Genomic DNA, 21638 nt, shown 5'->3' with positions numbered 1-21638 from the left:
TTAATGTACAGAAATCTCTGGCATTCCTGTACACTAATGATGAAAAATCTGAAAATGAAATCAAGAAAACACTCCCATTTACCATCGCAACAAAAAGAATAAAATATCTAGGAATAAACCTACCTAAGGAGACAAAAGACCTGTATGCAGAAAATTATAAGACAGTGCTGAAAGAAATTAAAGATGATACAAATAGATGGAGAGATATACCATGCTCCTGGATTGGAAGAATCAATATTGTGAAAATGACTCTACTACCCAAAGCAATCTACAGATTCAATGCAATCCCTATCAAACTACCACTGGCATTTTTCACAGAACTAGAACAAAAAATTTCAAAATTTGTTTGGAAATACAAAAGACCCCGAATAGCCAAAGCAATCTTGAGAACGAAAAACGGAGCTGGAGGAATCAGGCTCCCTGACTTCAGACTATACTACAAAGCTACAGTAATTAAGACAGTCTGGTACTGGCATAAAAACAGAAAGACAGATCAGTGGATCAGGATAGAAAGCCCAGAGATAAACCCACGCACATATGGCCAACTTATCTTTGATAAAGGAGGCAGGAATGTACAGTGGAGAAAGGACAGCCTCTTCAATAAGTGGTGCTGGGAAAACTGGACAGGGACATGTAAAAGTTTGAGATTAGATCATTCCCTAACACCATACACAAAAATAAGCTCAAAATGGATTAAAGACTTAAATGTAAGGCCAGAAACTATCAAACTCTTAGAGGAAAACATAGGTAGAACACTCTATGACATAAATCACAGCAAGATCCTTTTGGACCCACCTCCTAGAGAAATGGAAATAAAAACAAAGATAAACAAATGGGACCTAATGAAACTTCAAAGCTTTTGAACAGCAAAGGAAACCATAAACAAGACCAAAAGACAACCCTCAGAATGGGAGAAAATATTTGCAAATGAAGCAACTGACAAAGGATTAATCTCCAAAATTTATAAACAGCTCATGCAGCTCAATAGCAAAAAAACAAACAATCCAATCCAAAAATGGGCAGAAGACTTAAATAGGCATTTCTCCAAAGAAGATATACAGACTGCCAACAAACACATGAAAGAATGCTCAACATCATTAATCATTAGAGAAATGCAAATCAAAACTACAATGAGATATCATCTCACACCAGTCAGAATGGCCATCATCAAGAAATCTAGAAACAATAAATGCTGGAGAGGGTGTGGAGAAAAGGGAACACTCTCGCACTGCTGGTGGGAATGTGAATTGGTACAGCCACTATGGAGAACAGTATGGAGGTTCCTTAAAAAACTAAAAATAGAACTACCATATGACCCAGCAATCCCACTACTAGACATATACCCTGAGAAAACCATAATTCAAAAAGAGGCATGTACCAAAATGTTCATTGCAGCTCTATTCACAATAGCCCGGAGATGGAAACAACCTAAGTGTCCATCATCGGATGAATGGATAAAGAAGATGTGGCACATATATACAATGGAATATTACTCAGCCATAAAAAGAAATGAAACTGAGCTATTTGTAATGAGGTGGATAGACCTAGAGTCTGTCATACAGAGTGAAGTAAGTCAGAAAGAGAAAGACAAATACCGTATGCTAACACATATATACGGAATTAAAAAAAAAATGTCATGAAGAACCTAGGGGTAAAACGGGAATAAAGACACAGACCTACTTGAGAATGGACTTGAGGATATGGGGAGGGGGAAGGGTAAGCTGTGACAAAGCGAAAGAGAGGCATGGACATATATACACTACCAAACGTAAGGTAGATAGATAGTGGGAAGCAGCCACAGAGCACAGGGAGATCAGCTCGGTGCTTTGTGACCGCCTGGAGGGGTGGGATGGGGAGGGTGGGAGGGAGGGAGATGCATGAGGGAAGGGATGTGGGAACAGATGTATATGTATGACTGATTCACTTTGTTATAAAGCAGAAACTAATTAAAAAATTAAAAAAAAAGAGGCTAACAATACTCCATATCATAGGACTGTTGTGAAAATAATATAAAATAATATTGATATGTGCTAAGCAGAGAGCCTAGAACAAAGTAAGCACACAAAAAATGTTAGCTGTAATTATTATTACCACTACTATTACAATAGCTACTCAAAACTTTGCAGGTAAACTTAAGAAGTTTAAGATAGACTCTCTATGGCTTAGAGATAAAAGCTTAAGAGTGAGGGGCTTCCCTGGTGGTGCAGTGGTTGAGAGTCCGCCTGCCGATGCAGGGGACACGGGTTCGTGCCCCGGTCGGGGAAGATCCCACATGCCGTGGAGCGGCTGGGCCCGTGAGCCATGGCCGCTGAGCCTGCACGTCCGGAGCCTGTGCTCCGCAACAGGAGAGGCCACAACAGTGAGAGGCCCGCGTATCGCAAAAACAAAGAAACAAACAAACAAAAACAAACAATAAAAAGCTTAAGAGTGGATTTTTGTACTATGGAGAACAGAGCATACATACTGACAAAAAAATTTGTACAAAATAGGATCAAATGTGGTTATACTTTAAATATGCATTTTCAAAAGCAGAGGCATCTAACTAATAGAGCTAATAGATAAGTTCAGCAAGGTTGTAAGACACAAGATCAATGTGCAAAAATCAATTATATTTCCATACATTAGCAATGAACAATCCGAAATGAAATTAAGGAAAGAATTCTATTTATAACAGTATTGAAAAGAATACAATTCTAGGAAAAATTACCCTAAGAAGTATGAGGCTTGTATACTGACAACTACAAAACACTGCTAACAGAAATTAAAAATCTAATTAAGTGGAAAGACATCCCATGTTTATGGACCAGGAGTAATATTACAATGGTTAACACTCCTCAAACTGAGGTGTGGAATCAACAAGATCCCTATCAAAATCCTAACTGCCTTCTTTGCAAAAATTGGCAAGCTGATGCTAAAATTCATATGGAAATATAATAGACCAGAATAGCCAAAGCAATCTTGAAAAAAGAACTTGGAAGATTCAATCATCCTGATTTCAAAAAACTTACTAGAAAGGTACCATAATCAAGACAGTGTGGTACTGGCGTAAAAAAAGACATACAGAACAATTAAAGAAAACTGAGAATCCAGAAGAAACCCCTCACATTCATGTCAAACAATTTTTGGCAAGGGTACCCAGGCCATTCAATGGGGAAAGAACAGTGTTTTGGGCAAATGATGCTGACATAACTAGATATCCAAATGTAAAGAATGAACTTGGATGCCTACATGACATCATACACAAAAATTAACTCAAAAAGGATTACAGATCTAAATTTAAGAGCTAACATTATGAAACTCTCAGATGAAATCACAGGAGTAAATTTTTCATGGCCTTGAGTTAGGCAATATTTTTCAAAAAACCACAAGGAAAAAAAAAAAAGGTTGAACTTCAAAATTAAAACCCCTTAAGCTGAAATGACACCAGCATGAAAAGGAAATGACACCCCACAGAATGGGAGAAAATATTTGCAAATGACATATGTGATAAGGGACCTGTATCCAGAATATATAAAGAGCTATTTCAACTCAAGGGGAAAAAGATAAATAACCCTATTAAACAATGGCAAAGAATTTGAATAGACATTTCTCCAAAGATGTAGAAATGGCCAATAAGCACATGAAAAGATGCTCAACATTGTTAAGTCATTGGGGAAATGAAAATCAGAAACCACAGTGATATACTACTTCATACACACTAGGACAGCAATAATCAAAAGAACAGATAAGCACAAGTGTTGGCTAGGACATACAGAAATTGGAATCCTTATACATTGCTGGTGGGAATATAAACTTGTGCAGCCACTTTGGAAAACAGGTTGGCAGTTCCTCAAAAACATTAGTTCCATTATGACCTAACAATTCCACTCCTAGATGTAAATATAGAGAAACAAAAACATATGTCCACACAAAAACTTGTGCACTGATGTCCACAGAAGCATTATTTATAATAGTCAAAAACTAGAAACAATACAAATGTCTATCAATTATCAATGGCTAAACAAAATTTCAAAAGTTGAAAATGAAATATTATTCAGCAATAAAAGGAATAAAGTATTGATACATGCTACAACATGGATGAACCTTAAAAACATTAACCTTAAAAATGCTAACTGAAAGAAGCCAGTCACAGAGACCATATATTGTATGATTCTATCTGTGTGAAATGCCCAGAACAGGCAAATCTATAGACAGAAAGTAGGTTGTGGTTGCCTAGGTTGGGGAGATGGCGAAGGGGAAAAGTGAGAGGATGGAGCTTATTGCTAATGGGTGCAGGGTTTCTTTCTGAGGTGATGAGAATGCTCTAAAATTAGACTGATTAGATTTTGGTGATAACTGCACAACTCTATGAATACACTAAAACCCATTAAATTGTACACTTTAAATAAGTGAATTTTATGGTGTGAATTATATATCAGTAAAACTTTTTTTGAAAAAGCAGAGGCAAAAATTCTGCAAACCAAATTTGACATCATTTCTTTATACCTTAAAACCTGAACCCAATAGAAGACTTACATTATTATCAAAAGAAAACAAAATAAAATTTTAATAGAGGAGTAAGAAGTTGTAAGGTAACAGTGGCATTTAAAAACCATATTTAAAAAAGGCTTAAGACAGTACTCAATCAGACAAATATAAGAAATGAAGGATTTAAATAACTTCTACATCTTTAACTCATTAAAGATTTAGCTGAATCTTACTCCTTACACTGAAAGAAAGAAAAGGAAGGAAGAAACCTTAAGATTCACATTCATCGAATATAGTACTATATACTCAACATAATTCAGGTATGAAAGTATATTGATAAATGCTGAAATCCCCCTCAAAGTGTATCCTGAGTAATCCTATATTAATCAGAAAATTAAAATAACCAATATACAACATCTAATTAAGCAAAACTTAACTTAAACTTAAAATAATTCTCTCCAAGCTGGAAAACTTAACACTATTAGGAAAAAATTTCAAAATGTTAAACTATGTTCTTTGTTCTTTCAATGAATATTATCATTAATAAACTTGAGTATAATAAGATAACCACAAGACAGTTTTACAGGAGAAAATGCCCTTAAAAACAAGTTCACTTACTGTTGCAGTTATGTCATCTTTCTTCAGCTCTTTTGGCTTGAGAAAGTAAGCACCTATTGTAGATCTTTGATAGTTCCAGGTTGAGCAAGATAGCTTACCTTGATGGCAAGCAATGATACCATCCCAGTCACTTTCACGAGCTTCCTCTAAAACATAATTAAAATCATAAATCAAATTGCTTTTCATTCCCTCACTCATTCATTCACGAATCTTATTTATTAAGCATTTAATATTCTATGTCGTAATTAGGCACTAGGGACAGGATGGTAAACAGGTAATTTCTGAGAGCAATGAGCTTCCAATCTAACAAGAGGTTCTGATTAGAAGAAATTACAATAAAGTAAGATGGTGTCTTGTAAGAGCACTCAGGGAGTTTACTAAGAGATCAGGGGAGAGTAATAAATGGCTCCTTGAAAGAAGAGGGGTGGGAGGAGGACAAGGCCACTAGGTCACATTACCAAGGGTCTTGAAAGCCATGTGAAGGAGAGGAGGTTGCACCCAAAAGGTGATAAGGAGCCATGAAAGATTTTTAAGCATATAAATGACATGATTCAGATCTTTTAGAAAGACCACTCAGGCTCTAAGATAGAAAATAAACAGGAGGGGGGTTAAAGTTAAAAAAAAATTATCAGTTATCAGGTTGTTATAAATAACCTTGAAATGGAAATGGTGCCTATACAATTATTTCTATGATAGTTTTCACGCAACAATCTTATCACCTATCTACATTTTTCTTAAAATCACTTCTTCAAATGATGCACTGCTCAAATGACACAATATACTAAGACCTCAGTGTGTTCAGATCTTTATTAAATTAGCCAGAGCTCTCTGTTCTCACCTTTTTACATTAGTGACTTTCTTATACCAGGCATACAATAGAATAAATAGAAGAGCTACAAAATGAAATAGCAAATATTGTTTATTAATAGCTTACAGAGAACAAAGCCTAAATTATTAGGTAACAAGTTCAAATTATAAATAACTCATTTTCAGTCTTCACACAAGACTAGCATGCACTTGGGATGCATCCTGGATTCTTATTAATATTTGCTGAAACATTTATTAAAATGGGAGAAATAAAGAAATATATTTTGAGTTACCCTCTGAATGCTTATTAATATTTGTAAAAACATTTATTAAAATGGAGGAAATAAAGAAATACATAGGAGGAAATAAATGACAGAGCAGAACTCGAAACACAGTATGAAGTTTCTTACCAGCTGCAAACTTTGTGATGGGTGGAAGTCTCACTGACATGGCATTCTGAAGTCCTTTACGTTTGACTCTCTTTTTATTTATTAATCCTGTGGTTAGGGGAGAAGGGAATAGAGCTATGAATCCTTCTTAATGAAAAATGTTTATATAAAAAAAGCTATTCATTGTCATGTAACTATAAACTTCAAGATATTCCCATTTAAGTCAGGTGCAAAATAAAGATGATGCTATTACCACTATTATCAGTAGTATTAACAATGACAGAAATATAAATGAACAGACTGCAGTCACAATATTAGCAAAAAAATAAATATTAGCAAATTATATTAAAATATATAAAATACCACTGAATAATCTTAAATATGTAGGACCAATAGGAGGAAAACTAAAAAAACTTCACTGAGGAACATTAAAGACAACTTAAATGAGGATATATCATAGTCCTAGATGTGACGATTCTTAAAAATATCAAACCTCTCCAATTTGATTCTAAGAAGAATTATTTTGGATATTGATTTAAAAATGATCCTGAAATTCATCTGGAAGTATATACATGCATGAATAGCCAGGATATTAGCTTACAAAGAAGAGTAATTATAAATAAAACTGAACATTTTTGTTTAATAAACAAACTCTTTCAAATAACAGAAACCATGGGAAGGGATACAGAATAAAAGAGCCCTTTTTGCAAAAAGATGGGATGCTTCTTACTTTGATGCTTTCTCTAAGCTTCCTTCCATCTTTAAAATGTTATAGTCTGCAGATGGCTCAAGTTAGATCATCAATGCCTTTTCGGTGGCAGCAGTATGTATTTACCAGTTAAGATGTTTCTTACCACCTAAGATATCTAACTCTTCAATAACCTTACAGTAGCACCTCAATCACTTCTATAGCAACATCGATCTTAAGTATCTTACTACTACTCTTTCATACAAAGGATTTTTATTTCATCTGAAGAAATTATCAATGAAACCTCCTCTGATTATCTCACAGAATCTTGAAATGATTTTGTACATGTGTGACCAACAGCTTTTTTTCCATCTTGCAAATGACGTACCATGTCCCAAGCTCTTGTTAAATTTTTCATGTATTGTGGAAAATGACTGAAGAGTTCCATCCTGACCTGTTGATATACAGAGAAAATGCCTAATCAAGCTTCATCGAAACAATGGACCATTTAAATCACAGCTCTTGTAATATTAGATTCTACAAAAAGCTTGAAGTTAGTTTGTAGCACTTTAAAAGGTGAGCTGATTGCAACTACCTAATTTATCATATTCAACTGCACACAGAATGCCATTTAGTAAGAACAAAGGATAAAATGAGGTGCTAATAATTGCCAGTAGATTATTTGTATAGGCAAGGGCCACATTTCTGGAATTTGCCCTTTCTGTCTCTGAGGATTAGTAAATAGAATGACACTCCAAATAAAAGTAATAGCAGCTACAGTGTTCCCTGAAGTATTCAAAAACAATCACCTCATTTTACCCAGATTTCCCAGTCACTCAAAGGGACATCTGAATCTAAAAATGTGTAAATACCAAATAAATATTAAATACCTAATAAATATTAAACACTCTGCTCTCATTACTTGCTGAAATAAATTAATGCACAAAGCAGAAACTCACTTGCGCTAAGAATTTGTTGTCCGTTTTGTCCATAATATCTTATTTTGGTAAGAGGAGCACTATGTCCCATTCTGAATCTCAAAAGCCGGCCTTCACCTGTGGGACCATCAAATATCCATATCTGCCAAGAAATAAAAAAGTAAGGTTCTTCCACAATGTCTTAAGTGATCTGCAGTCAAATCATCTCCTATACAAATGTGGCACTGGGTAGTGCATGCAGACCACTGACCCTGGAGTGGGGGCTGGGGAAAAGCTAAGCTGTAACTCTCTCACTTCGCTAAAAGCATGTAACCTGCTGTGCGTTCTAGTTCATCTGTATCAATATCTTATCCCATATTCCCTTCATCTGCTAGGTTCCAGGCTGATACAGTACAGCAGGCTTATAATAACCCAAAGGGTAGGACACATGAGCCAAGAAAGATAATAAGAATCATAGTACCCTGAGAGCATTGTCAGCACCATTTGTGACAAGAAGTGGTTCTCTATGGAGAAATGTCAGTCCAGCAATTGCTGTAGAATGTGCATTTCTCATTTGATTGATTAACTTTTTGTCTTCTAGATCCCAGAGTCCAATATGGCCACATGGGCTTCCAGCTGCCATTACTGGATGACCATCTGTTGTTAAAATAGAATACATAAAGAAAAACATGCAACATAAAACAATTAAACTTAAGAATTTCTCTCTCCATCCTTTTAATCCATAGATATAAAGTTAAAAAAAAGACTACACACCAATAATCTATCAATATTCCTTTGGCTCTTTATATTCCAGTATTTCACTCATTTCTATTAGATTAAATTATAAAAAAATATTAAGAAAATTTCTTTGAGCTTCAAACTACTGCATTCCAAGTGTTCTTAATTTTCATCAATAAACAAATTAAGGACTTCCCTGGTGGCACAGTGGTTAAGAATCCACCTGCCAACGCAGGGGACACGGGTTTGAGCCCTGGTCCGGGAAGATCCCACATGCTGCAGAGCAACTAAGCCCGTGCGCCTAGAGCCTGTGCTCCGCAATAAGAGATGCCACCCCAATGAGAAGCCCTTGCACCTCCGCGAAGAGTAGCCCCCATTCGCCGCAACCAGAGAAAGCCCCTGCAAGGCAATGAAGACCCACCGCAGCCAAAAAAAAAAAAAAAAAAAAAAAAAGTTAAGTTACCTGTGCGAAATGAAATCGAAGTAATAGGTCCCCAGTCTTGACGAAACTTCATTAATGTTTCATCAAACTTAATGTTGTGAATGATAATCTGACCCGACATAAGACCAACAGCGACAACATCCACAGCTGGTGCCTGAAAATTAAATTACTCAACTTTTTATTTTCTTAACCAAATTAAATTAATAGCTCTAATAATACTGATGATTACATCATTACTTATGTATTATCAAATTAATAGCTTTAATAATACTGATGAGTACATCATTACTTATGTTATCAAAGAAATAATGGAATATCTAATCTAATAGTCTATGATTATAATCTTCATTTTATAAATGGTCTTACATACAGACTCCATAAATTTCTTTATTTTAGCACACAAGATCAATGTCCAATACCATTACAAAATGGAATCAGGCTAAACATGTTATTAATTTGCCATCAAGTAACTACTACGCATGAGACCCTGTGCAGAAGCTGGGTATACTAAAACAAGTATGATGTCTTGCCCTCAAAGGACCTAATCATCTGATACCTTTGGGGTCATCTGGGTAGGTAAAAGCAGAGTAAGGCTGATGGTAGTGTGAGAGAATAAAGGAATGTATATAAACTGGGCAGGTATAAGCAACTGATATTTAAAAGACAAGAGTACATGGCTGTATATGTGTCCAAAATAGATATAAGATTCTCTGCAGACATACAGTCAATTCATTCATACATGTCCTATAGACTCATAAAAACAAAAAGCAGTTATTTCTGAAAGAGTCAAGCATTTAATGAATTATTAAGATTTGGGCCCCAATTATCTCAAGCTACATATCTCAACATCCTATTTCTCCGAATGACCTAAAATCTCCCTTGCTTCACTGAAAAACTCATCTCCGCTCTTTACAAGGCACTGGACTACATGCTTACAAAATGATTGGTAAACATGGTTCCATAGCAACCACAGATTTAGAGCCTAATTCCAGGCAAAAAGGTTTCCACAAACGTTTATAGACAAAGGCGCTATTTTCAATTACATTTCCAAAACACTATTTTTTACGGTAATATTTGTAAAGATATACTAGTCTATATATTATTTTGTCTTTAGGTCCAAAAATATGGTTGGCCCCTGAACATGAAAGATGCTACTACTATGAGCTTCATTTCTTCTTTCACTTAACAGAAAAATACTAACCTGCTGAAGCGCTGTCACTCCAACTTTCCATCCCGCAAATGTATATAGAAGTTTACTACAACAAGAAAAATAGTTGAAAGCTATTTTTCGGGTGGGGGGAGAAAAACAAAATCAACTACATATTAAAAAATGAAATAATAACAGGTGATATTTAATAAGTTCTTACTCTGCCCTACACTATTCTAAGTATATATATTAAAACAATTCCATGAGGTAGATATCACCATTTTCCAGATAAAGAAACTAAGAAACTTAATTATGTGAAAAAAATCAAGCAAAGATCACATGGCTAAAATTGACAGAGCCCAGAGAGACCAACTCCAGATCCTAAGCTGCTAAGAACTATTCTACTATGCAACATCTTTAAGAAATTAAATACAAAGAAAAAAAATACATGAGTAACCACGTTATATGACAGATACAATTTAAAATAAAATCTTAGGATATTGGCAGATCTCATTTTTCACTGCAACGTGTTCCTAGAAACATATCACAAAAGGGAATATATTATGATTACAATACTCCTTGTATGTTACATGACTGTTATACGACAATAGTGACGCTGCTCTAAATTTCAGAATCAAGCCATAAATGATAAAGAATCCATAGAGCAGAGATATACAAAACTGTTATAATGACAAAGTACTTAAGCATATGTTAAATTTTTTAAGGGGCACAGATTAGATCACTCAATGATTATCCAAGGGATACTTAATGTACAATAAAGAGTGTAAACATCACATAAAGAAACTAAAGAGATAACCTTATGGCACAGAATATTTCAGTCATTATCCCTCAGCCTAGTGCAGAGTAGGTAGTCAATGATATTTATTAAATTGAACAGAAACACTGAATTAGAACTAGGATAAACATTAAACCTCTGAAAATCTTATTTCCCTTTTCGAATTTATAAGGGCTTTGGAAAGAACAATTTGGATGGTCAAATATTTTTGTTTGCCCTTTTAATCCTACAGAAAGAAAAGTGAGCTGCCACTTTTTTCTCTGGATAAACGTTCAAATAACAGGCAGAGGTATCCAAAATCATTTATCTAGCCCCCAAGCTATACCAATAATATTAAGTAGATATCCGTCATGTCTGTGGTTGATGATCAATGTACTTTTACCCTGAAAACCATTCCTAAATGCTAGCACTAAATTAACACTGATTTGCTTTGCCATCTTACCTTTCTTAGTTTACTGAGAACTAAAAGCTGCCCAGTGACAATCTCATAATTATCTTCTGATCCTGTGTACTACAGCCTTCTTTACAGCTTTATGAATTCTTTAGTGACTAAGGCCGTTAGTATATACTTTTCAACGAGGATTTATGTAGCTGCCTACCATGTTCCAAGACCATATCCGAGCTTTCGCATATGTGATGCCGTGAGTAGTAACTCCAAAAACAGGTATATTTACTGAAAGCCCTCCAAATAAACATATAAAGGCAAGGAGAACTGAGAGACTTAAGTATGCATCAGGGAGTAGTGATGAGGATTAGGTAGGAATCACTTATGTTCTAAATATTGTGCTTACTTGGATTTTACATTCCACAACTGGAGGCTTCCTTGTTCACTGCCAAGAAGTATTTTATTCAAGTAGGTACTTGGATGCAAAATTGCAGAAATTTTAAATACTGATTTATCAAATGACAACTGCAGGTATTCTTCTACGAAAGTAAAAGTTATAAACAATATGTAATTTTTTAATAAAATAGTTTAAAATATTTTTCATATACCCATATATTTAGCACTTAAAATCCACCATATCAATGATTTATGTACTAATATAAATCAAAGACATATGCTAACCTATAAACATTCCCTGAGAAATTAAACAAATGTGATAAGGGTCAACTTGCAAATTTAACTCTGACTGTCAAGAATTTTCTAAAAGTTCTAATATCAATACTATTTAAAATTTCACTCACTGACAAATTGGTTTACAGGAATGAAAACAAGGGTTCAAAAAAAAATGACGCTAGGGATCAGACTTAGTATTTTTATAATTTGATCAAGAGGCAGCAAATGTTCCAAGTGAAGTGCATGCACTGAGCTGAGCTATTCTAGGGAGTGAAGGACCAAATATCTAGAGAGCTTGACTGGCTCCTCAAACATGTAAAAAGTCAGAGGCAAACTTCAGTGAAAGGAGCAGTGCTTCTCACATTTCCACAGGAGAACCTCCAGCAGAGGAGAAGAACTTATAGTCCTGAGGAGTAGAAAATGGTACAGCCAGCTGCCTCTCGCTGCAAGATCAAAACATTTTTTGAAATGCCACATATGTTTAAAATTCCTATGTGTGAACTTTCTTTTCTACTTCACAGTTCATCCACAATGAAAATTTTTCATTAAATTTCCTAATAAATTTGAATATCAGAGAAGGTACATTTCTTTTAATCTTCAGTTTCACATACTATCTGGCTGCTACACACTCCCAGGGGTATGTGTACCCCAGTTTAAGGAGAATAGACTAACAGGTGAGAATTACACAAATTTTACTTAAATACTATTTTAAAAGATTCTTGCCTCTGTTCGTAACTAACAGGTTTACTTAAGATCACTACAGACAACTCCCTGAAGACACTGTGCTGCAGCAACAGCAACAAAAAGCTGGACATCAGGATCAACAGAAAGATAGCCTACTGAACTCTAAGAATCAGGTTCTCTAATTTTATAAAAGGCCTTTTAACATCCATCTGCACAGGTTCTACTTTTGGAATTCTGTTCCCTCCATCTGAGCAAAGACAAAACAAACAGTGACTAATCTGAACAAGGACATGGAATGACTCCCAGGAGGGCAATCTCTCTAGGATTTTTACTAAAAATAAACACATTACATCAAAAAAGGAGTTAATCAAGAGGTAACAACAGCTAAAAATGTAACAGATTAAAAAACTTAAAAGCTTTAATTCATGACAGACCCCACAGTCTTTTACATGAAGAAAGCTGGGGATATTCTGGTGATAAGTTCCTAACCTTTGAACATAACATGGTCCTATAAACATAGCTGTGACACTGTTTAAGAATATCACAGTTAAAGGACACTGACTCATATTCTTAGAAAAAGGATGTATATTTTTCTTCAGATTACTGGATCTTCAAGTTTACTATTATAATTTCACTTACTGAAAGCTGAAAATACAAACCAAGTATTACTCAGATGTGAACATACACTAAAATTCACCCCACAGAGAAAATAATATAACATGTCATTAAACTTGGAGAACTGCTATACTAATACTGAACTAGTATTAGTTCAGAAAAACACATTAAACAGGTTACAAACAGCTCAACTAGCTGACTAAAATTATTGATACTTACCCATTTTTTACTTAGAACCTTTTTCCTTACATGTGTTAAAAATTCTTAAAATTTTTTTTACTGCTTTACTCCTCTGGTATAGAAGTTATGCTTACATAGATACTTAATTTTAGCTACACACATACTATCCCAAGATAATGCAATAAATTGGTTCTTACCTTCTGAATATATGTGCCAAATAATAAGAATACTGTCAGTATCAACAGAAATAATGTGATCCCCAAAGGGTTGCAAAAGATGGATTTCTGCCTTATGACCCTTAAAGGTATGTACTACCTACAATGTCAAAGTTCAAAAGAATTTCATATTATTATTCATTCATCATGTATTATTATTCATATTAACCAAAAAACAGGCTAATCCTAAAGATGCTCATGTTAAGAAATGTGGTCCAACTTTTGATTACCCAAGGTTAGATTAACAAACAGTAAGGAATCAGGCATTTTTACCTGCTCCCCCAGCCAGTCCAATAAGGAAACATGAACTAGGAACACAGAAATGAGATCTCTGAGGCTCAGCTTCTCAACCGAGCTTAGGAAGCATGCACACAGCTGGGTCCCTCACCCCATCCAATCAGCGCAACTCCATGCATCCTAGAAAAGTGGTATGCTCTAGAAGGCTGACCTCTACAGCCATCACCAGCTGGCTTCCACATGAGACAAGGGAGAGAGATATAGGATACTCCTTCCATATAGCTTTCTGTCTTGACAAAGACACCCTTACCCTTACAGCAGCAGCTGCATCCTCAATAACTACAGTCCCTTCCCCCATGGTTTCAGTTCCCACCAGGCTCCAGAAACACTATTTCTTCTCCTTGTCCCTTTGGCCCCAGGGATGGTAACCTCTTCCTACAGCTGACAGTCTCTGATACCTTTCTACCCCTACTTTCTATGTTTATCTCCCAGGGAAAACTACAAACTGCAATACTTTGCAAAAAAAAAAAAAAAAAAAAAAAAAAAAAAGGACATTTTTCCTGACTCTCTAAAAATCAAAAAAACTCCCATTAAAGAACTTTACAGGTAAGTTGCCTTCCTCTGCCATAGGTAGTGATGATGGAAAACGCTGGGAACAAACATCATCAGTCCAAGTTAAACTTTGAAAAGCACAGTGATTCTATCACTTGGCTATCTAGGCATCCCCATGGCCACTTTCCCTTTTCATTCTGGACCACTAGAGCCGGTTCACCTCTCAAGTCAGTTGTTCCAGGACAAACTTAGAAATGAATGAGTAGATTAAGACAAGAAAAGATCCCTCCTTAGTAGAGAAAACAGAGAATCTAGCTTTCTCTATATAGGCAACAAGCACTTGGTTCTTAGAAAATGAGTCATGGGCTGTGTTGTTCATAATGAAAAAGTCAATCCACATAAAGCAGTAATGCAAATACCAATCTCTTAGGAAAACATTTTCAAACTACTCTTAACTAAATCCTACCCCAACCAAATAAAGTAGAAAACTCCAGAGACAGGACCTGGCTGGACACAAAAATGTTGTACGAGCTGCGCAAATAATTCTAACATTGATCCTTGGCAAAGAAAACTGAACTAAAGCACCAGTTTTAACTAATTTTGAGAATTTGATGAAATCAACTTTCTCTTCCTCCAGAAAAGTGAATATACATTAAAAAAAAAAATGTCCAGAGTGTCCCAGATGAAGAATAACAACATTAAAGTTCCCTCAACTACCATGACAATCAACTACTGACTGCAAAAGACAAACAAATTAAAATAGTTCAGTGATACAAACCTCTTTATTACGGGCAAATGCAGAGAAAACATTCCCATAAGCAGCAAAGACTAGCCTCCCATCAGCTGCCATACAGCAGATATCCTGTGGAAGGGAGTTACCTAGGAAAAAGGAAATATAAGAAGTAAGGATTTTTAAGATCTTGGAACAAATAGAAACCTCAAGTATATGTATAACATTTTTCCAGACTATAATTTTAAAAATATGTATGTATGAGAATCAGAGTATAAAATTTAGACTTCAATGTTATTTTAGACATCTAATAGTAACTATCACACTAAAAATATGACATCACCTTGACCTTCCCTAGAGAATTAATGTCTGGTATTTGCAGACATAAAAACATAATCCTAAAGAAATGAGAAGAAGCTTTTGAGGTTATTTGGAAAAAAAAAATCCTCACTAAATACACAAAACTCTGGCAGATGGTCACCTAGCCTTCATGTGAATGCCTTCAGGAACATCAAGTTCCTAATAACTGCAGGAAAATTTTAAAAGTAAATCAAAACCTAGAACTCTAACTCTACCCTTTAGAGTAACCTCAAGAAAACTCCATATGATATTCTACATGCTGAACTTTCAAGTGAATAATATGGTTTCCACTCAGTCTTCTCCAAGATAAATATGCCTATCACCTCCAGCCATTTCTTATGATAGGATTTCTTGATTCCTCTCTCACTACCATGGTCACACTGGCCTTTTCTTTTTATTTCGTATTTTGGGGCGGGAGGCTTAAAATATAGAGAATCGTTTTAAGTATCTTTCATGCTGATATTCTGCTTTGGGATTTCATTTCCAAAATACTATTTTTATTGGTTTACCATTCGCTTTAGTATTTGACTTAGGTTTTAGTGCCCTTCTTCTGCCTTCTATAATTTTAAAAATGTAAGTTTATCAGACATGTACACTGGATTCCTTATAGCTCTGTTTCTCTTACAAAGCTCATATTTGATGGTGAAACTAGAATCTCTCAGCCCTGGCAAGCTCTTTATTCTATTAGAGTTTTCAAAAAAAAAAAAATTCCTTCCATTTGGAAAAAAATATCAAAATGTGGAAAAAGGGAAAACTCTTTCTTACAATAGAATGATAGAATCAGAAAATCACTCTGATAATCATCCTACTAATAACTGATTCAGGCAAGAATCATCACTAAATGATAAAACTAGCAGTAGCTGAAACTTAGTAGAGTAAAAGGACACTTACAAGGTCTCAATGTATCTTACCACTTATTACATTTATTAGTTACAAAAGATAAAACTTTAAAATGGAGCTGCCTGATAAATGTCACCTTAACCAAATGATCAAAGTTTTCACTGCCAGGAATAAGACTAACCAATAGCATGTGCCTCCTGATATGGTTCATTGAGAATTCAGCATCATTTCTGTTATTATTGCCATACTGCATAACCTGAATTTAATCATCAGGAAGCATTAGAAAAAGTCAAATTGAAGAATATTCTAAAAAAGAACTAGCCTATACTCTTCAAAAAATGAATGTTGTAAAACACAAAAAAGTCTGATGAATTAGTCTAGATTAAAGAAGACCAAAGAGACATGACAACTGAAGGCAACACACGATCCTGTCCTGGACTTTTTGTTGTTGTTATGTAAGTTTACTATAAATACACACTGGAGTCCTTGTTCTGCAAGTCTTAAATTATGTCAAAATTATAAAAAAATTTAAGATATTAAACATTCACAAATTCAGGATGAAGTCTATACTTACTTACTGCAACCAGACTAAGTTTCTGAACCTGTCTTAAAAAAAAAAGAGAAATGATTAAATTTTTACTAACAAAAACAACTATAATAATCTAACATTTGAAGATTAAGATCTAACCTCATACATAAATTTGCTATTCTGTCCTTCCTTAAAAAGACACTTAACTAACCCTAATTTTCATTATTAGGAAAGCTTATATTTTATACTATTTCATCAGTGATGGAAGGGTAGGTGTCACACATAGTTTTCTATATGGGTCATGTAGTAAATATTTTAATGCTTTGCATGCTGTGTGGTTTTTGTTGCAATTACTCAACTGATAATGTACCACGAAAGCAGCCATATATGACACAAAAACAAACGTGCATGGCTGTATTCCAATAAATTTGACTTATGGATATAGACTATAATTTTCAAAATTTTCATATGCCATGAAATATTATTCTCCTTTGGATTATTTCCCAATCATTTAAAAACGTCAAAACCATTCATCTCAGAAGCACAGAGCTCAGAGGAGTATAAGGAGAAATTCATACCCTAGAGATGTGTAAGACTGAAAGAGTCCTTGAAGCTAAATTAAATAATCTATGTTTCTTAATGAAGAGTAGATGGATGTCTCCATCCCACGTCAAAATTTGATTATACTGCATCCTACTATGCAAATTTTACTTGGAGATTATGCTATATTAGAATAAACACAAACATACACAGAAAAATAAATAAATAAAAACGTCATGGGTCATACAAAAATAAACTGTTGGCAGAACTGGCTTGCAGGCTGCAGTTTGTGGACCCCAATTTATGGTTACTGATCCAGCTATGTGACTTTGAGAAAGTTACTCAGGGAAGTTTAGAGAAATTAGCTTGCTATCAAATGTGGACTGTCCCCTACATCATAATTAATCGCACCCCCTCCAGTTACCCCAATGTTTTTAAGCCTGCATTTCTTACCCAGCTCTTGTCGCGAATTGCACAATACAATAGCTTGCAAGTCTTTCTAATTAAGAAGGTGGTGGCGCCAGGGACTTTTTAAAATCACATTTACATCTTCAAGAGAACGTCACCAAATATTTACAGAGCAAATACATTGCTATTGAACTGAAATGTTCTCTAGTACCTCCCCCTAGACAGACTGCCTCCGAAACTCTTCCCAAGCAGACTTTAAGGGCTAAATCAACACGTGGATGTAATGCGGTGGCGAAAGCCCTTGGTAGGTGACGGAGGAGAACGGGATTGCCACAGAGTTGGGGACCGGGGAGGGTGAGTCCTGGGAAGCGGGCGAAAGAAGTCACTCACGTCATAGGTGTGGAAGCTTTTGCCCACGCACGTCGTCACATAGAATCGGCGCTTCAGCGCACTGAACCGCACCACGTGTGGAATGTCGTTGCTGAAAAGCCCCAAAGCCCGGAATCCCGCGAAAAGGGCGCTGGCAGTGCGGTCTCCTGCGCCCCGCTCCATTGCTGCCGCGGTACAGTTTCCTCTGGGCTCCAGTCCCGGTGGAAACCGCGCAACCAGGCCCGTCTGCGCTTCTCGTGGCACAATAGTTTGCCGGGTTCCCAAACGCTTCCGGTCCCCGCTGCCAATCGCGTGAGCGGAGACTGTCCTCAGTGCATTTGAAAAAGAGCTCCCTGCGTAGCTCGAAGTGGAGGCGCGACTTCAGTTCCGCCGTCCACAGTCTTCAGCAGTTTAATGGTACTCCCAGCTCTCCCCGTCCTGGAAGACACTCGAGTCACTTTTCAGCGGGACCTTAGGGGAGGGGAAAGACTGGGGAAGTAAGCACGAGGGCCAGGAGGGTGAAGGGGAAACCGAAGTCTTAACTCTCAGATGGAGTCAGGTTAAACGTGTGATTTTGAAAACGTGTGAAACGATGAGACTGTCAAGAAAATTTGAACACTGAGTGGATATTTGATGATTAAGACATTATTGTTTAAATATGTGATAGTAGTATTGTGATTATGTTTTTAAAGGTCCTTATCTTTTGGAGATATGTATTTATGGATGAAATTATGTATCTGGGGATTTGTTTTCAAAATAATTGGGAATGAGGTACATGGTTTAGATGACATAAGATTGGTAATTATTTAATCTGGGGAATGAGTATGTGAGAGTTCATAATACTGTCCTTCTGCTTCCTTTTAAAATCAAAATTTCCCATAATAAAATATTTTTGTTTGCTTTTTACTGAGTTTGTTTAAAGTAAAATATAAATTGGAATATTAATGGATTATTAATTTTTACCTGTGAGTCATGGAAATATGTACAAATGTTTTAAATTACTAGATAAACATTAAGAGTTTTCTAAATTTTGTATAATGCACATATTATTTTTATAATCACAAAGACTTCTGTCTATATTGACAGTTTGGGGAGAAAATTGAAAAAGTTTCCTGTTCAGGACTTTACAGTTCACAAAGCCTTTGATGACACCCATTATCTTAATATAATCCTCAAATTAAGACTGTGAGGTGTTTAGGGCAAAAATTATATTGTTGTTTTACAAATGAGGAAATTGATTCTTTGGGATTAAATGATTTGTTCAGTTCCAAGATTATTTAGTGCCAAAATTCAGACTAGCACAAGGTTTAGAAAAGGATAAGGAGAGATCACTGAGGGGCAGCTGGAGGGTGGGAGAAATCACTCAGCAATCTGATTTTCAAGATCACATGATGGGCCACACGATGGATGTGTGTTCGCATTAGATAAGAAACCTGAGGTTCCCAGAGATTACCTGACTTGTCCAGGGTCAATTAATGGTAGTGTAGCAATTTGAATGTAGGCCTATCTGACAATTAGATTTATGTTCTTTGACCTACATCTGGACAATGAGACAAAAGTTTAAAAATTAGAACTGTCATGGAAAATCTAGTCATATGGTAGCAGTAGACGTGCATGTTAGCGGTTTTGCTGTGATCTTTTAAAGGGACCATGTTATGGGCTGATTGTGAGTTTTCCAGTTTTAGCAGTTGGTCAAAGTACATTTCTCCCCATCGGTTGCCTCCCTGAGTTTCTTGCTATTCAGCTGCCAGCAAAGTGTTTGAATGTGTAGTGGGAGAGAAGGACCTAGCTACTGCTCTTTTTACTTAGAGATGCCCCTAAGGATGGTAGTCCCAAGTTAGAATAAAAGAAAAGGTAGGGAATTCCCTGGCGGTCCAGTGGTTAGGACTCCAGGCTTCCACTGCAGGGGGCCCGAGTTCGATACCTGGTAGGGGAACTAAGATCCTGCAAGCCACGTGGTGGATGTAGTCGATCATTGACAAATGATCATTTTCAATTTGATTCAATGCATTGGGACTTCAGAATATTCAGGTAAATTAAAAGTATAGCTATGTCATGTTGTCATTTCTAACTTTTAAAAAAGAGTTAAATATGACTTTTCTGATTAGTTTATATAATAAAGCCCATTTCTTTTTTGTTACTGGTATTGTGATTACCAGCCTCCAAGATGCCCTCAATGACTCTTACCTCCTGGTATTCACGCCCTTGTGTAGTCCCCTCTCACACTGAATAGGGTTGATCTGTAACAGGGCTAGGTCATAAAAAACATTGAAGCTTTTGACTTGCTCCTTCTTGGGTCATTTGCTCTGCAGAAACTCAACAGCCATATCGGGAAGATACTCAAGCAGTCCTATGGAGTGTTTCACATGACAGGGAACTGAGGGCCTGCTGCCAGCCACCAGCACTACCTCGCTAGACATGTGAGTAAAGCATCTTGAAAGCATATTCTCCAGGCCCAGTAAAGCCTTCAGATGACTGCAGCCATGCAGACATCTTGACTACAACTTCATGAAAGACGCTAAGCCAGAATCACTCTCTTAAGCCAGTCCTGAATTCCTGAGTCTCAACTGTTTAACATAATAAATGTTAATTGCTGTTTTAGGCCACTAAATTTGGGGGTAATTTGTTACACATTAATATATAACCAGTATATTTATACTTACCTTGCTAATCAAATTTAGAAATGCGTATAGTTCATTTCATTGTATTGGCAGAAGCATGTCAGAAACCCAAGGAGGTTTCAAGATATTGCTTGTCCACCCCCTTATTTCACAGATGAGTGAACTACTGAGGACTACAACTGTGAAATTAGGTGATAAAAGAGCAGGCACCATATATCAGTACTCCTTATTCTCAATCTAAGACTTTCTACCTTGGGGAGTTGTTCATTCTGGCTGCCCCAATTTTTCCTCTGCTGGTGGAAAATGTACACAAACATGTCTGTTGCTGGTTGAGCAGAACCACTAAAATACACGTTGCCCTGAGATATTGTTAACCAGGGTAGAAATAAGAGATTTGCTGAATATGTCACATCTATTTGTTCTACAAGTAAGCATGTACATTTTACTAAAATCTTGTAATGGCAATTCTGATCTAGAGTTTGGAGACTATAGGAAATGTTTGTTTTAGTCAGCTTCCTTGAGAAATGTCACTTACATGTGGCAGCATAGAGAAACCTCTTTAGCAACAAACCGTTTCTTTTCAACTCTTTTCATGTAAATCCTTTTTTTTTTAATGTATCAAATACTACTCTCTGCTTCCAAGGTAATACAGAATTTAAGTTAATCTGTGTCACAGTTTTGCCCGTGGCCAG

The 21638-nt window shown here is 36.0% G+C and overlaps 1 protein-coding gene across 2 annotated transcripts in view; it reads right to left on the bottom strand.

Moving 5' to 3' along the window:
• The window catches only part of WDR36 (WD repeat domain 36), a 43525-nt gene extending 24912 nt beyond the window's left edge, over nucleotides 1-18613 (bottom strand). Inside the window, exons 1-12 of one of the 2 annotated variants that reach the window (XM_081230863.1) lie at nucleotides 18347-18613; nucleotides 17054-17081; nucleotides 15328-15428; nucleotides 13743-13860; nucleotides 11801-11933; nucleotides 10268-10322; nucleotides 9088-9220; nucleotides 8368-8543; nucleotides 7929-8049; nucleotides 7358-7423; nucleotides 6303-6389; nucleotides 5086-5231 (exon numbers count right to left, since the gene is read on the bottom strand). In XM_081230863.1, the coding sequence (XP_081086989.1) occupies nucleotides 5086-5231; nucleotides 6303-6389; nucleotides 7358-7423; nucleotides 7929-8049; nucleotides 8368-8543; nucleotides 9088-9220; nucleotides 10268-10322; nucleotides 11801-11933; nucleotides 13743-13860; nucleotides 15328-15428; nucleotides 17054-17081; nucleotides 18347-18508 (1326 nt within the window). In that variant the 5' untranslated portion in view covers nucleotides 18509-18613. Of the gene's footprint in view, nucleotides 1-5085; nucleotides 5232-6302; nucleotides 6390-7357; nucleotides 7424-7928; nucleotides 8050-8367; nucleotides 8544-9087; nucleotides 9221-10267; nucleotides 10323-11800; nucleotides 11934-13742; nucleotides 13861-15327; nucleotides 15429-17053; nucleotides 17086-18346 lie in introns of both variants that reach the window. The other variant, XM_081230862.1, reaches the window with a different exon arrangement.
• Between the last annotated feature and the right edge of the window lie 3025 nt (nucleotides 18614-21638).

The sequence above is a fragment of the Mesoplodon bidens genome, assembly GCF_964165515.1.
Source record: "Mesoplodon bidens genome assembly, chromosome: 4".
Classification (NCBI taxonomy): Eukaryota; Metazoa; Chordata; class Mammalia; order Artiodactyla; family Ziphiidae; genus Mesoplodon; species Mesoplodon bidens.
Note: the sequence above shows the minus strand (reverse complement) of the source record. Positions and strands in the feature narration are given on the sequence as shown.